Consider the following 16,754-nt stretch of genomic DNA (forward strand, 5'->3'; position numbering starts at 1 on the left):
ATATAAAATAACTTATAGTCGATTGGATTCGAAATTCTAGGATCTTTATTGTCCGATCTCTAGATCCGGTGCTCTTCTAGTGATGCAGGCTCTAGTATAAGCAGTTTACAAATTTTATTAATCTTCAATTTGAGGAGGATTAAAATGAATAAAAAGAGACTCTCAATCTGGTCTAGGCAAAGTTTGGGTCGATTCACAAATCAGATTTATATGATTCGGATTGCCTTACACTCAATCAGATTGGATCCACTCAACAAGATAGATTCATCGAAAAAATTGAGTTTCTCTCTCTTCTACCATCTCTTCCTTTCTCTCTCTCTCTCTCTCTCTCTCTCCCCCTTTTTCTCTTCCTCTTTCTTATTTTTCTTTCTTTATTTCTCTCTTTCTTTCTTGCTTATTTTTCTTTCTTTATCTCTCTCTCTTTCTTTCTTTCTTATTTTTCTTTCCTCTGTAGCCGAACCAAAGATCTCTTAGGGCCTTCCTAAGGAACAATAAATGGGAGAAAAAGGGGCATGGGTTAGTGTGATGCAGTCAAAGAGACTAGTGGTGGTGGCTCGATGATGGCTAGAGGCGGTGGTTCGATTAGTGGCAACAAGATAGCCGAGAGAGAAGAAAAGAAAAGGATTTTCCCCCTTGTGTTATAGCGGCAGCAACCAAGGCTAAAGGAGAAGAAAGGAAGGGAAGAAGACTTACTGACAGCGACAGCAAAGATGGTTGCGGTCGGTGGGGCAGATTTTGGTGGATATCACATCCAAAAACTCTCAGAACAGAGTAATGATGGTTTAAGGAGGAAGGATTGGATTTTAAGGAGATAGTGATGCTCGGTAAGGTGGCATGGTGGCTGTTAGAGATGAGGAAGAAGAAAAAGGGAGGATAGGAGGTTTTGGAGGTGCAAATCGATCGAGATAGTTGGGGTTTAAGAAGAAGAAAATGGAAAGGAGATAAGCTCGATTATTCTCGAATAAAGTTAGATTTTACCGATGTAATCCATCCAATAATCCCTCATCAGCATACGACATTTATCTGGTCATCCTCGTGGCCTTATCTTCTCCCACGGCTTAGGATCGAGCAAGGGATAAGATTCTTTTATTCCAACCAATTTTTTTTAAAAAAATTATGGTGAAGTCGGCAAGCTCATTCCAAATCAGATCCAATTGGACCAATTCTCACAATGTGAGGACTCATGCAAGCGTGTATTTAGTCCAATATTGATTATTTACGGAAAAGATCTTGGATATTTATACATGATCGAGGAACTAAAAATAATATTTTTTAACTAGTCTTTTTTGCTACAAATGATATTAAAACAGATCCGACTTATAGCTTATATAAACTGAGAGATACTGCAGCACAGATTCATTGAGGTCGATTACAAATCGATCATGGTGTTTATGAATGGATGCATGGATTTGAATTTTTAACCTGACAAGGGTATCGGAGCTTAAATAGAGAGAGAATATATGAGGATTGTGCAGGCATATCTTTAGTCTCACATTGGTTATTCACTAAAAGAATCTTGGATACTTATACAAAGTTAAGGAATCTAAATAATGCCTTTTAGTTAGCCTTTTTTGGATGAGTCCTGGGTTGTATCAAATAGTATTAAAGCTGATCCAGTCTATAGTCTATGTGGACTAGGGGATACTATAACACAGGTTTATTATAGTTGACCACAGACCTATCATGATATTTATGAATAGATGCATGAATTTGGATCCTTAGCTTAACGAGGATGACAGAACTTAAATGGAGAGAGTATGCGAGGACTTGATATTATTCTTAGCTTTGATATTATTCTATTACATCCTAATCATTTATATCGTAATCTCCAATGATCATAACCTAAGCTCTGATACCATTCTGTCACGCCCCGAACCCAACATCCGGGTCGGATACGTGATTGCCGCACACTCCTTAGAGCAAGCCCTAAAGAATATGCAAGGCCAAATTAAATCATTACAATCTTATCAACCATAATATTTAATTTCAATAATAATTCATAAAACTTGCATAGTTACAATTAACATTTCTTCAATCCTCTGATCAGATATCAATGGTACTCTATCTATGCATCCGCTCACTCACAAATCCATACCATAGCCAACCATGGACATCTTGTAACTCTGAGAAGAAAAGAAAATGAAGGGGTGTGAGCTTTACAGTCCAGTAAGAATTTCCATATCACACCAATATAATAATATAATCTGAAAATAATGATAGGCAATAACACGTAAAAGTCGATGTTCACTGTCCAGAATACTGCAAACATTTATAGATTATCTGTTTTATCAAAAGAGATGCATCATCATATGTTAAATAAGTGAAACAATTTTATTCAACGATTGTTTCATGTCTTATCTTTCTATTTTCTTCTATTATCACATCATCTTAATCCTTTTCTTTTTGGCTTTAGCTTTAGCTTTGGCTTTGGCTTTGGCTTTGACTTTGGACTACCAGGATCATGCGACGATCTTTTATTCGGATTGATTTTTGTGATCTTTCTCGGATCAAAATATTCATGATCTTTCTCAGATCAAAATGGCCATGATCTTTCTCGGATCAAATCATTCATGATCTTTCTCGGATCAGATTCTTCATGATCTTTTTCGGATCATATTCTTCCACACATAAGCCTGTGGGGGCTGTCCCAGGCGTAAGCTCCTGGCAAGCTATTCCACATGACAAGACCAGTCCAAACCATATTTCTCTTTCTTTTCATTTTCATGAAATTAAAATATTTGACTTCATAAATCAATTCAAATTTTGCAATGTAATAAATATGTCATACCCATATAATCATGCCATCAATTGCTGATACATATGTATTGATATAATATACTCATGCTCAAAATCACATAAATAACAATGTCTCAGGTATAACAAATTCATCGATCTCAAATCCAATGTTGCAAAATCAAGGAGATAAAACAACGGTAAAATAACATATATAATGATGTCATGTACAGAGATTCTTACCTTTATCGGTGACTGATCCAAGCACAGAAATCAATGTTCTTCTTTGATTATAAATTTCTCTAATAAGATATTCCACTCGATATCTTATGCAGACAATCGTATCTCTTCATGATCCTGATCAAATTAAAAATCATATATAGAGAAAATTACCGATAATCGATCCTAATAACACAGATCAAGGATCTCTCTTAGGATTAATCAAAATTAGGATTTATCTAATTATCTAGATCCTCCACTGATCCATAAGACTTCTAGAGAGAGAAAATCCATGAAGAGAGAGAAAATTCTAGAGAGAGAAAGTAGAGAGAAAAAGTGGAGAGAGAAACCTTTGTATCCTTTCGATGAGGCAATCACGGTCAAGATCATCAGAGGTCCTATCAGGGTGACTTAACATAAATCAAGTGTTACAAATTTCAAATAGAATCGGACTGGGATCAGATCTACCGTATGAATTTCGGAGCAATCTCAAATCATCATATTTTTTATTTCAAATTTATCCTAGGGTCTGTGATGTAATCAGAGAGAGAGTAGAAAGATTCTAGAGAGATAAAATCTACAAAAAGAGAGAAAGATCTAGAGAGAGAAAATAGAGAGAGAATCTAGAGAGAGAAATTGGAAAGAGAAGGTAGAGAGAGGAGAGAGAGAAAATTTTTCTCTCTTCTTCTTCTTCTTGTTTTATTTTATTTTTATTTTTCTCTTTCTCTTTTTCCTTTTTTTTCTTTTCTTTTTCTTTTTTCCTTTTTCTTTTCTTTTTCTTTTTCCTTTTTCTTTTCTTTTCTTTTCTTTTCTTCTTCTTCTTCCTTCTTCTTTTCTTTTCTTCCTGCGGCTTGTTTTTGACCGAAACAGGGGAAGAATTAGAGGGACGTTTGTCCATGGTCCGGCGGACTGCGGTGGCATGGCTGGTGGTCGGCCAGCAGCAACCAACGGCGGTGGAGCCAGAGATAGCCGGCGATGAGGTTCGGCCGGTGGGAAAATTAAAAAAATTGAAAAAACAGGAGACCGCCCCTTTTTTTCTTAAATTTCTCCGGTCATTGGCCGATCACCGGCGGCCATGACCTTCGAAAAACATAGGCAGAGAGGTGGGGGTCCAAACCTAGGGGTGCGGCACCATGGACAGCGGCGCTGGTGGCCGAAAAAGGGAGGGAAGCGTCCGGCCGAAACAGAGCAAAAACAGATTTTCCGACGATCCTGACGGCCGGCGAGGGTGCACGAAGCCGTGGAAAAGAGAGGAAAGAAGAGAGGAAGGAGAAGACGGGTTTACCTCCGACTCCGGTGAGGTCTCCGATGAGTATTTGAGATGAACACGATGAGGACATCCGCGGCTTCAACAAAAAAATTCGAGAAAAATAAAAGAAAAATTCGGTGCTCGTCGTGACCAACCTTAGAGGGAAGGAGAGGGGGTTTTATAGGGTGTAGGGGAGGTCAAATCCGCCTCAGATTCAACCTCTCCACCGGTGATTTGGGTGGAAGAAGACTCCCAGCGGGAGTCTTCTTCATTCTTTTTTTTTTTTTGTAATGCTTTGGGCTTTTTGGGCTGATTTGGGCCAGGGTGTTACAATTAGCCCTCACTGCTTAAGTCCAGAAGAAAATTAAATTTGATTCACATGACAATAATTAGCCCTGATTGGTTAGATTCAAAAGAACTAACTTTACCAGCGATCAATTTTGACCAGCTAGATCTAAGAGAAACTAGTTTTTATGTATGGCCAATAATCAGTCTGTTGGCTAAATCCAAATCATAGTCTAACTAAAAAATTTTTCTCATAATTTCACCATAACTAAATAATTATACTTATTTTTCCAACAATATCAAATTAAATTTTTCACATCTCATTTCTAAAAATAAGAAGATAATTTTTTTTCAAAATTTATCCAAGGATAAATATAAATAATTTTATTTACAAAGGTTATGCAATATTAAAATAAAGAAATCATCTCATTTTAAATTTTGTAATCATGCTAAGGTGATACCATGCTTGATCCATAATTTTGAATTACTTTTCATGCATAAAATACATACTTCCAAACTTTATAATTTTTAAATATTCTAGGATGTATAGATTCTAATTTTTAAATATATGAATATGTATTAAAAATTTAGAGATATAAAATAACTTATAGTCGATTGGATTCGAAATTCTAGGATCTTTATTCTCCGATCTCTAGATCCAATGCTCTTCTAGTGATGCAAGCTCTAGTATAAGCAGTTTACAAATTTTATTAATCTTCAATTTGAAAAGGATTAAGATGAATAAAAAGAGACTCTCAATCTAGTCTAGGCAAAGTTTGGGTCGATTCACAAATCAGATTTATATGATTCGGATTGCCTTACACTCAATCAGATTGGATCCACTCAACAAGATAGATTCATCGAAAAAGTTGAGTTTCTCTCTCTTCTACCATCTCTTCCTTTCTCTCTCTCTCCCTTTTTCTCTTCCTCTTTCTTATTTTTCTTTCTTTATTTCTCTCTTTCTTTTTTGCTTATTTTTCTTTCTTTATCTCTCTCTCTTTCTTTCTTTCTTATTTTTCTTTCCTCTGTAGTCGAACCAAAGATCTCTTAGGGCCTTCCTAAGGAACAATAAATGGGAGAAAAAGGGGCATGGGTTAGTGTGATGCAGTTAGAGAGACTAGTGGAGGTGGCTCGATGATGGCTAGAGGCGGTGGTCCGATTAGTGGCAACAAGATAGCCGAGAGAGAAGAAAAGAAAAGGATTTTCCCCCTTGTGTTATAGCGGCAGCAACCAAGGCTAAAGGAGAAGAAAGGAAGGGAAGAAGACTTACTGACAGCAACAGCAAAGATGGTTGCGGTCGGTGGGGCAGATTTTGGTGGATATCACATCCAAAAACTCTCAGAACAGAGTAATGATGGTTTAAGGAGGAAGGATTGGATTTTAAGGAGATAGTGATGCTTGGTAAGGTGGCATGGTGGCTGTTAGAGATGAGGAAGAAGAAAAAGAGAAGATAGGAGGTTTTGGAGGTGGAAATCGATCGAGATAGTTGGGGTTTAAGAATAAGAGAATGGAAAGGAGATAAGCTCGATTATTCTCGAATAAAGGTAGATTTTATCGGTGTAATCCATCCAATAATCCCTCATCAGCATACGACATTTATCTGGTCATCCTCATGGCCTTATCTTCTCCCATGGCTTAGGATCGAGCAAGGGATAAGATTCTTTTGTTCCAACCAATTTTTTTAAAAAAATTATGGTGAAGTTGGCAAGCTCATTCCAAACCAGATCCAATTGGACCAATTCTCACAATGTGAGGACTCATGCAAGCGTGTATTTAGTCCAACATTGATTATTTACAGAAAAGATCTTGGATATTTATACATGATCGAGGAACTAAAAATAATATTTTTTAGCTAGTCTTTTTTGCTACAAATGATATTAAAACAGATCCGACTTATAGCTTATATAAACTGGGAGATACTGCAGCACAGATTCATTGAGGTCGATTACAAATCGATCATGGTGTTTATGAATGGATGCATAGATTTAGATTTTTAACCTGACAAGGGTATCGGAGCTTAAATAGAAGAGAATATATGAGGATTGTGTGGCATATCTTTAGTCTCACATTGGTTATTCACTAAAAGAACTTGGATACTTATACAAAGCTAAGGAATCTAAATAATGCCTTTTAGGTAGCCTTTTTTGGATGAGTCCTGGTTGTATCAAATAGTATTAAAGCTGATCCAGTCTATAGTCTATGTGACTAGGGATACTATAACACAGGTTTATTATAGTTGACCACAGACCTATCATGATATTTATGAATAGATGCATGAATTTGGATCCTTAGCTTAACGAGGATGACAGAACTTAAATGGAGAGAGTATGCGAGCACTTGTGCATGTGTGTATTTAGTCCTACATTAGTTCTTTACTGGAAGATCCTAATATTTATATAGGATCATAAAACCTAAAATAATATCTTTTGGCAAGCTTTTTTGGATGAGGATCTGAGTTATTACAACTAAATTGGGCATTTTTCCTTATGCATATGCATGTATGATGAGAGATTGTATGGATGCATATTCTTGATCTAACAAATTAACGTAGAGCCACTATGATTCACCATAGCAAGCTGGTCCCATCTAATCCGCAATGACCATCTTTGGATTGTGAGATCCATTATTGGCCAATTCAAGCTTAGGCTGAACACCAAACAACTAACCATATAGATCACGAGACATCAAATTTAGATGATCAAATAAACCAGAGATGAACAGCTTCTAAAAGGACCCGGTTTCTATTTCAGATCAAATTTATATATCGACAAAAATATTTGATGACTTGCTATCATGGCTACATGGAGGGAGACTGGCAACCAACCCATTGAATTGGGAGCACGGATCCACTACAGTGCGTATGTGGCATCATAGAGTACTTTACAGCTATGGATGTCTATCATCAAGAGAAAAAGAGCTATTTAAAAAAAAAAAAAAACAGTCCATGGCACGTTTCATGTCATACATGATGTATACTATTTGATAGCCACCCCTTTTTAATGGGAGCCATTCAGATTGTCAAGTTGTTGAGCCTTGTCAAATTGTGAGCCCAAGACATGTCGCATTGACCGGGGGTCATCAGGTGGGGACAGAAGTGCCCCCAAGTAGGGAATGATTGAACCCTCGGAGTTCTAATTTAATGTCAAATCCACCGCAAGTCCAATCCATCAAGCAAACTTTACACCATAATGGCAATAATGGCGACAGTAGTGTTCCAATGGCTTGCGCTGCGAGATAACTTGTCCGCTTCTTGCCCACCCACCATCACCAACTCTCAAAAGACGCATCAAATCAATCGAGCATGCATATCAACGCAAGGCTGTAAAATTCATGCAATGATCTCTCGTACCCAACTACAATATTCTTGGTGATACTTAAGCAATGGCATTCTTTTTTTTGTTTAATTTTTTTTTTTGCGTTTCTATTACACACGTATATGCATGATGGTATATGCCACCGATGATCAAGATATGGAAGCATGAATTCTATTCATTATATGTTCATTACAGTGATAACCCATCACAATATGCCACAATTATGGATGACGTATACTAATATAGCTGTATATGTAGTAATTTGTATCAAACAAATGGTACAAACTTGTGACTCAAAAGATGAAAATATTTTTGCTTTCCCAAATGAGGATCCTCTATTTCATTCAGCACAATGGAGTATCGATCAGTTTTTGATGATCATTATCAAAAGATGGATGACTATCAGATAATGTACGGTACGACACATGCTTCTAGATCATCTTATTTGATGGCCATTCATATCTTGATGGTAGAATAAAGAGCTGCATAGTATTTTATGCTGTAGTTTGTACACCATGGAGAATTTGTGCTTTTCTTTGCTCTTTTTTTTGAATAAAAAATTAGACATACTAATTACTGCACTCTCACTACACAAATTTTTAAATCTTGACATAGAAATATACACTGGACTGAGATCCTCTCTATAAATATATACTGAAGAGACCAGAAAGGTACATTAAAAACAGCTTCCCAAGCTCTTTTGAAGCTTAAGGAAAGGGTTACTCATGTGATAGAGCAAAGCTCACCCCCAAAGTATATTGGTGAGTCAATGGCTGGAGATAATAATGTAATTGTGAATGACTGGCCACTTCATGTCATTTCGAGTAGGTCAATATGGGGCCTAGATGTGTAGCCTGTAGGCTTGATCTTCCACTGCTAATATAGTCTTCATTTGGCAACAATTCGATGTGGCTAGCGATTGGATCGAATCTATCTGACAAGAAAAAAGCTTCTTAAGGAGCTATTACGGCTTGTGGTGACCAAACCTCTGCAGAGAAAATTGCTCTCACAGGCCGGTGATCAGATAGTCTAGACTCGCATCGTTCATATCGGTTTTGCTTCAAACCTTTCCCATGCCATAGAATCCGATCACACCTGTGGATATATCCGTCATGTTAATCCGTGGTAATTAGCAGCAGGTTGGCAAGAATACAACTAATTGGTTTGGAAAGTTGGTGACTGATTACCATGCTGGAGCTCGTCTTTTCTCTTCTTTCTTGCCTTGAATGCACCCACCGTATGTATCTGAGTTTGGGTAGTATTTATATGTGGGAGAGAACGAGATCTCGCCCTCATGCCAACCTTCAAATATCCGACCCTCCGAGACCTCCATTCTCAGCTGCATGTTCAGGGAGTTTATAGACTTGTTTCTCAAAAAAAAAAAAAAAAAAAGGATAGAATTTCCAGTGTGATATTGCCTACTACCTTCAGATCCTTTTTTTTTTTTAATAGATATTGTCCACTACCTGATCTTTCTCTAACAGAATGTTCCATTCCTTTTGCTCCACTAGAGTTCGTATTTTGGCCTCCGGCAAGGAGATTCTATAGTTCAAGTCGCCAAGCAAGATTACTTGACTGCATGGAATGATAAAATAAATAAGTTATATATGGGGATCATTTTTCTCTCTAAGAAAAAAGTTTGGGAATTTCTTGAAGTATGCAAGTTGTAGAGGTCATTAGTCTAGATGCATGCGATTAAAGTAATTAACTTTGGCAAATGAATAATGAAGTAGCTATCGTTAATGCTGTAAATAGTATTTATCACTTTGGAAATATGTCCAAGTGGTCCACCTAAATGACTGGCGATCCTCTTTTTGGCGGTGTAACTGATCTCATATCATGAGGTGGGATCCATCTAGTTTCATTAATTTATTAAAATGTACTTAAAATAGGATATTAAAAAGGCCCACATACTGTGATCTTTCCAGAATACGGATTAACATAGAGTAATTTGAATCAATAATTAATAGTACTCTGTATCACATCTGCATGAGAGATATCTACACAGAGAGAGAGAGAGAGAGTCCCTGAAAGTTCAAGTTTTCAAAAAGAAGAAACCTCCGAGCTAGCTTGTATAATGGTGATGAAAATTTTAAAACAGAAGAAGCCTTGTAGCTTGTATAATGGTGATGAAAATTAGCTAAACTACACCAAGTCTTTACTCACTCATGATCTAGAATTTTTTGTGGCAAATCAAGAGGAGGGCCATGAGGAAAGCTTGTCCTGGATAAAATCTCCATGGCATCCGAATTCCTGCGCATCTCATCTCCTTCTTTTCCTCCTGAAGCCAAATGACAACATACGAAACAGAAGCTAGTTTCATGCAGGCAAAACCTTACTGAAACTGCACCCTGCATGCAAAAATTCGAGTCTAAGTTTTCAAGACAAATTCCTAGATTCTAAATCTTTTGAAAGTCTATAAAAATTGTTATATTATTATTCTGATCTAAGATTCTAAATATGCACACGATATGATATATCATTAGTATCCTAAACCCAGTGAAGAGATAGCATGACATACCTTGTTCCCTAGGCAGCCTATAATGCCACAACCGATGCAGGAGATACTAGGGTGACGAATATATCGTCGGAGATCTCCTCTCACCCAAACGGAGACTAGAATCCCTACCATCTGCTTGCTTACAATGCATCGAAAGTCTTGCACAATGCTTTCCTTGGAACTGCCTTGCTTGACCGGATACACCTTCTGCTTCTCCCCTAGCTTAGAATCCTGGCCTCTTTGTGCGTTGGATAGAGAGTTGTTTAATGTTGCCCTGATGAGTGAGTTCCACTTCACGGAGATTCTACTCTTTTCTGGGCCGAGGATGTTTCTGGCATTAAGCGGCACAATTTCTTGGAACCTGTGATGAAGGATAACCACCATTATATTATGATTTGCAGGAGGACTACACATGTTTTTCATCATCTTGATACTAAAGGTAAGCTTGCAAAATTTGACGAAGGAAATTAACCAATGAAATTACCCAAGAACATAGATGTCATAGGAGCTATTCTTTGTGTCTAACCAATCCTCCAAATTTAGATCATCGGTGGGAGGGATGCCACCAACGTTCCACGTACCAACAAAGAGCCTTAATCACAAAAGAAGAGAAAAGGCATCCATGTTAGAATATTTTCAAGTGATTGAAAATTCCAAGCTAATATGACTCATTGCTGTTGAATCTAGTGAAGGAAGGTCAGATAGTGAAGAAATGTTAACGTTGATATTTTTGAATCTCACTTGTACTTTTGGGTGTCTATTTGATCATTAGACAATCTCTTTGGCTTGATGGGATCATCCAGACCAGCCACTTCGAGCAACATCTCAGTGCTCGGGAAGTCCGTGATGAAGGACTTGCTGCCCAATGGCCTTCGAAGCAGCTTGTTGGCCATCAATCTAGGCCACATGACCTAACAACATGAACATTTTTCATCATTTAGCTCTTACACAACCACACACACAGAGATAGCTAGATAGATAGATAGAAAGAGAGAGAGAAGCTCACTTCTCCTTGCTTTTGGCTTTCAGTCATGGTGGTAGCTAGGATGGGGTTTGGAGTGGGGTGGGGGTGGTTGGTTTTGGGGTTGGAGGAGGAGAAAACAAAGGGAACAAATGGGTGGAAGGAAGGGAATAAATAGATAGAAAGTGGGGTAGGATGGTGCTTTTAGGGTGGCCATGTGGGCCCCCTCTATAGAGTCGTTCAAGCACTAAAAGTTATCGGATATTGGGCAAGCTGGAAGACAAAAAGGGAAGCACTTCTTCTGACGCCGACGATGATGCATGCCAAGGCTTGCAATTGGTTGGAAATGGGAATACTTCCCCAGTGAAAATAAGTCTTATGGGGAAGGGCAAGCACCCAAGAACCAAGAGTGTTCCTTGGGTCCTTCTTTCCTTTATATGGAGGGCTTTGTTATGGAGACCGAGGGGGAATGGTTTACTCTGCATTCTGATGTAAGTGTTAAACAGAGGGATGGGTTATTTGCAGCCCAAGGATAAAAAATAATGTTTATCATGGTTCGCTGGACTCCAAACTCTCAAGGATCTCATCAGCCCATCATTTGCCAACGCATTCATAATTCTTGTGGCGATTCTTCTACATCAGCTCGGTCCTTTTTTGCTCTGATGCACTTAATGCAGCCATAGTCAGACTGTAAATCTGGTTTACTACTGGATAGAGTATCAAAGAAACCTGTCGTATCTTTAGCTTATTTTCTCTTGATTATTTTAGTGGTCATACATTTCTCTATCAATAGGCTGTTATATATGCTGATGATGTAAATCCTACCATGGTAGCCACTAATCTATAAAATTTAATGGCCAGCTATGAATAATGTTAACCTTCTAGGCAGAGATATCATATATGTATCTTTATAGTTCATTCATGATATTTTGGATTAATCAGTGATTGCAAGGTATAAGAATAAATTTTATCTCTTAGGGGTATATTTACCTGATTTAGAAGGATAAATTCCTAATTATTTGATGATTCATGCAAGACATATTCTATATAAAGTGAATGGTACTCGTAAAAGAGGATTTCTCTTTCCATTTCTAAATCTCTCAATGGCAAATTTCTCTGCAAAAATTATGTTACCATTTTCTTTTTGTCAATATGTCAGAAATCTTCCATTCAATAAGTTTCTATTTAACACCAAAATCTTGACATATGTTTTTTTCCTTTTACATTTTTTCATATAACAACCAAAATTTATATGCACCTATAGTTGCCACAATCATCACCAAATTTTTCATGATCCCTTGATCTGATTGGGAAGAAGGAAAACTTTCCTCGTCCCGCTTGACAAAGATCTCAGAAAAAAAATTCCAAGAAGATGAAAGAATTACAAAAATAGAGCTTAAGTCCCATTTTCCTTCATTGATTGATCTAAAATTGAAACACACACCTCTATTTGCAATATTGAGGTTTACCCTTGCACAATTTAGATCAGATTTTTTTTTAAATTTTAATAGGGTTCTTTTATCTAAATAGACATAAGCAGTAGAAATAAACTCAAAAAAACTAAAATTTTTAAGGAAAAAAATCTTAACTTCTATATTAAACTTTTTTTTTTTTTTTTGCTGCTTCATCTGATTCCTTTCGGATTGAAAAATATATTCGCTTAAAATCTTATCAGAAAAAAAAAAAAAAATAGTTTGACTGATCCATTTGAGTTTGATCATTAGAAGCACCACTTTCTAAAAGGCATGGTTTCATATCGTAAATCTTAAAAAACTATTTAATTAAAAAAAAATCGTTTCAATATGATGTTGTAAAACAAAATTATGGCCTCCAAAGATTTGATTTGTGATTCCGCTTCTTAATATGGTGGATCTTATTTTTGAACTCTGTCCAACCCTATCCGTAATGGCCAAAGTGATCAACATCATGTCTAGAGATTCTCCTGGATCATCCCTTCAATGCCGACATTGTTGAATGCCTCCGTCTCAACTGATGTACATCATTTCTTGGAAGTTACCTTTTTTGGAAAAGCAATAGTTGCCTTTTAAAGAAGACATGTAAGTTAAGCATATCGCTATCACAAGATAAAAGAATTCAAATTGCCTCTTGACCTTATCTTTAGCTCTGGCCTCTATAGAAGAACACTGTTTCACTGCTATATTAATACCATTGAATAAGAACCCTAATATAACTCCAAAAAGGTCGAGGTGCAATGTGATTATATTATGTTTGTAAATAATTCATCTGGAAAACTAAGATGATCAGACAGTCCAATACTTCCAACTCTGTTGTCACTTCTTATGGTTATTAAAGAACAAGGTTTATTTAATCTGAATTGCTAGTTTGTCAATCAGCTGGTTTCATTTGGGATTTCTTCTCGTCTGTTTGTTTCTCAGCATACTTTTCCCTTTGTCATTGTACGGAATTTTTTTTCCTCTCAAACGAGAACAGAATGTGGAGTCACATGAAATTCCAAGTGTCCTCCAGGACATCCCCCAAGTCAAAAACCTGCGTAACTCACACAACCCCCTCTTTTTTCTTTTTTTTAAAGTAAATGGAAACCTCATGGAAGCACAATTTTCTGACCCCATATTAAATTCTCAATTTTAGATAAATACTCTCTATTTATTCACAAATATCTCATTGCACCACTGATAATTCAAGCTATTGCTGGAAGAAGAATTGGAACAACCGTTCAACATTTAAAGAATTTGGTGCTTATATTGATTTACTCATAAGCTGCTGTTGAATATTGTTGCTCACTTTTATTAGTTTCTACCCTTCCCTTGCCTTGTGGTTAAAGGTTCTTTAAGTTTTGGTTTCACAACTAGTTGCCAATGACATTGTGGATGAAGGCTCTAATCTGATCCCACTAGAAACTGTGAACCATTGGGTAATAATTTTATATTACATGATAGCTCATTTTATAGTAACACATATTGTATTTCCTCCAAAAAAAAAAAAAAAGAAAGACAGCTCAATCTTTTAGAGACAAAATACACCAAAACTGAGTATTATAAGGATTAAAGTTTGATACTGTATCTTCTGTAAGGAATTGAGACATCATATGCAGTTCCATCAATTCCTGGAAATCATACGGAGCGCCGAGGGGCTCCTTTTTTAAACTAATGCGTTTACAGTTCACATTATATCAAAACTAGGTTATATATGAAGCTTTCTGATATATAAAAAAAAAAATACTTTTAATTTGGATTGAAATGGCTTATGAAATGAACATTCAGCACTATTCGAGCACCTGTCAAAATCGAGGTACTTAATTCATGGTTGAAACTGCCTTGGCATGCTCTATTTTATTGAATTCCACTAGAATGATTAAAAATATTTTGATGGAATAATCATCACTTATTGGTCTCTTCTTATCAGGTGAAATCACTCCTCCATTTCTTGCATTACCAATTATAATATAACAGATTGATCAGCCAGTTTTGATCAAGTCATCCAGTCAACATCTACTTAGGACTAGGGAGATTGTCGACACTTCGCAAGATCTCAATTGATCACCTATAGTCTAATATTTTCTCTTATAACTACGTAGGCATGACAATATTTTATTAGTGTTAGAGGAGTCATAATGTAGCCTAGTGTATTCAAACTGTTCAGGGATATTGATCCTCCCAGCTATAAATACTTTTTTCCTAAAAAGGGAACCTAAGGGAAATCCATTTATAGAACAAGTTGGAACTTTTTTAGAGACTGCTGATTAGTTTTTTAAAATTCTGAGACAACACAACTGGGGAAGCATTCATTAAGCTGTGATGTAAAGGAGATGAAAAAATAATCCATGCATTTCATAAGTTGTAGTTTTCTATAATAATAAGGAGAGTGACATAACTAACTTGCTTTTGGCTTCTCAATTATCATCTTTCAAGCATATGACACGTAAGAATCTTGGAAAGGCCAGTAAACAACGACCAGAATAGGTATTGGGTTTGCACTATGAAACAGTGTGCGTTGGATTTGCACTACTCTGTTCAGTAGCAGCAGACTAACAACTGATTCCCTTCGCTAATACTTGGTATATATGGCTAACAGAGTCTGTTGTCTTGATATATATTTGTCTGAATTTATGATACAAATGAAAAATACTTAGTTACAATATAACTAATAACCATAATTATCATAAGAAATGAAAGCAGACGATGATCAAGATGTGAGGTTTGAGCGAATCATCTTACAACTTTCATTAACTTAACATGCTATTAATATTCTTGCGGCATGAAATGCGCATGGAACACCCGAAGTCAAATTGATTGAACCATAGGTGGTCTAAAATGCAGTACATGGCAATGGTAGTGGTGCATGCCGATGCATGGCAATGTGTCTAGCAGATCGAGTTGGCCGCCAAAATTACTCATCTTCATCAGTATATAACATAACTGTTTGAGAATACGACATGCCATGCAATAACCAAAGCTTGGTGTACTTTTGTTATATGGTTAGATGTTTATTTGATGACATAAAATATCACGGCATAATGTTTATGAGGCACGCTAAATCTGTGGTTCCCTTTCAAGCACCTCCCCTGTTTACAATTACTAGCTGATAGCAAAGACAGATAAATTTGGTTGAACCCTGCAACATGGAGTGACAGTGCCGGATGTAATAATTGATAATTTTATAATTCAAAAGGCAGGCTAGTTGTGATTATTTTATTAATTGATGATGTTTAATTCAAGGTTATAATTTATAAACTTAGGCTCTTGACTTCACATAATTTTAAATGATTTCGTGTACATTATGATAAAGAGGGGCTCCGAACTTAAAAAGAGGACCCTAAACATAAGGTTGTTGGCTAACATTCAAAAGAGAAGGATATTAAACTTCAGATATCACATCATGGGTCAATTGCTCCCTTGGCAACCACATTTGGGACACAATTAAATGAGATTCTTCATCATGTGCCAAACTGCATATTGCAAATCTACGTATGAAAGTAATATAAAGTAAAACAATAGCTGACAAAACTTCCCATTGCTGTTTTGGGTGGCACAACCACACAATTCAATTCATTTTCTTTGCGATCATCATCAATATTATTTATAAGAAGGCCTTGATAGAAAGATATTCAATGGCATTATATTAATTAATTTAGGTGAAAGAGAAATATGAAGTGAATATTAACAAATTTAAATAAAAGAAAGGCACAAAGAAATTTTGCTTGAAAAGAAAGAAAATTACAAAACGACTTAAGATAGGCCATGGCACAGTGTCGAGATTGTGAATTCACCTCCATGCCTCTTTATATGTCAATAAATTGTATATTTAAAAATTCATTATTTTCATTATATAAAGCCATTATGATGTAGCAACAGTTGTCATCATTATAACAACTACCATTAATCTAAAGGGCGAACCTTTTGAAAAAGCTAGAAATATATAAGGATATTATTTTACATCATGGTCCAAGGATAAATTAATTAATCTATGACATGAGAATCAATTTCATGTTGGTTTAAAATGGGTTAGATAAAC

At 36.3% G+C, this 16,754-nt stretch overlaps 1 protein-coding gene across 1 annotated transcript; it reads right to left on the reverse strand.

Moving 5' to 3' along the window:
• Positions 1-8,391: 8,391 nt before the first annotated feature.
• Positions 8,392-11,388, reverse strand: LOC105058675 (type IV inositol polyphosphate 5-phosphatase 9). Its single transcript, XM_010941675.4, has 8 exons — positions 11,307-11,388; positions 11,042-11,211; positions 10,785-10,892; positions 10,322-10,661; positions 9,967-10,151; positions 9,267-9,375; positions 8,988-9,139; positions 8,392-8,895 (listed from the first exon to the last, which is right to left on the reverse strand). The coding sequence occupies exons 1-8, from the start codon at positions 11,331-11,333 to the stop codon at positions 8,754-8,756; spliced, it is 1,233 nt and encodes a 410-aa protein (XP_010939977.1). The 5' UTR covers positions 11,334-11,388; the 3' UTR covers positions 8,392-8,753.
• Positions 11,389-16,754: the final 5,366 nt, after the last annotated feature.

Source organism: Elaeis guineensis, chromosome 15, assembly GCF_000442705.2.
Source record: "Elaeis guineensis isolate ETL-2024a chromosome 15, EG11, whole genome shotgun sequence".
In the NCBI taxonomy this organism is placed as follows: domain Eukaryota; kingdom Viridiplantae; phylum Streptophyta; class Magnoliopsida; order Arecales; family Arecaceae; genus Elaeis; species Elaeis guineensis.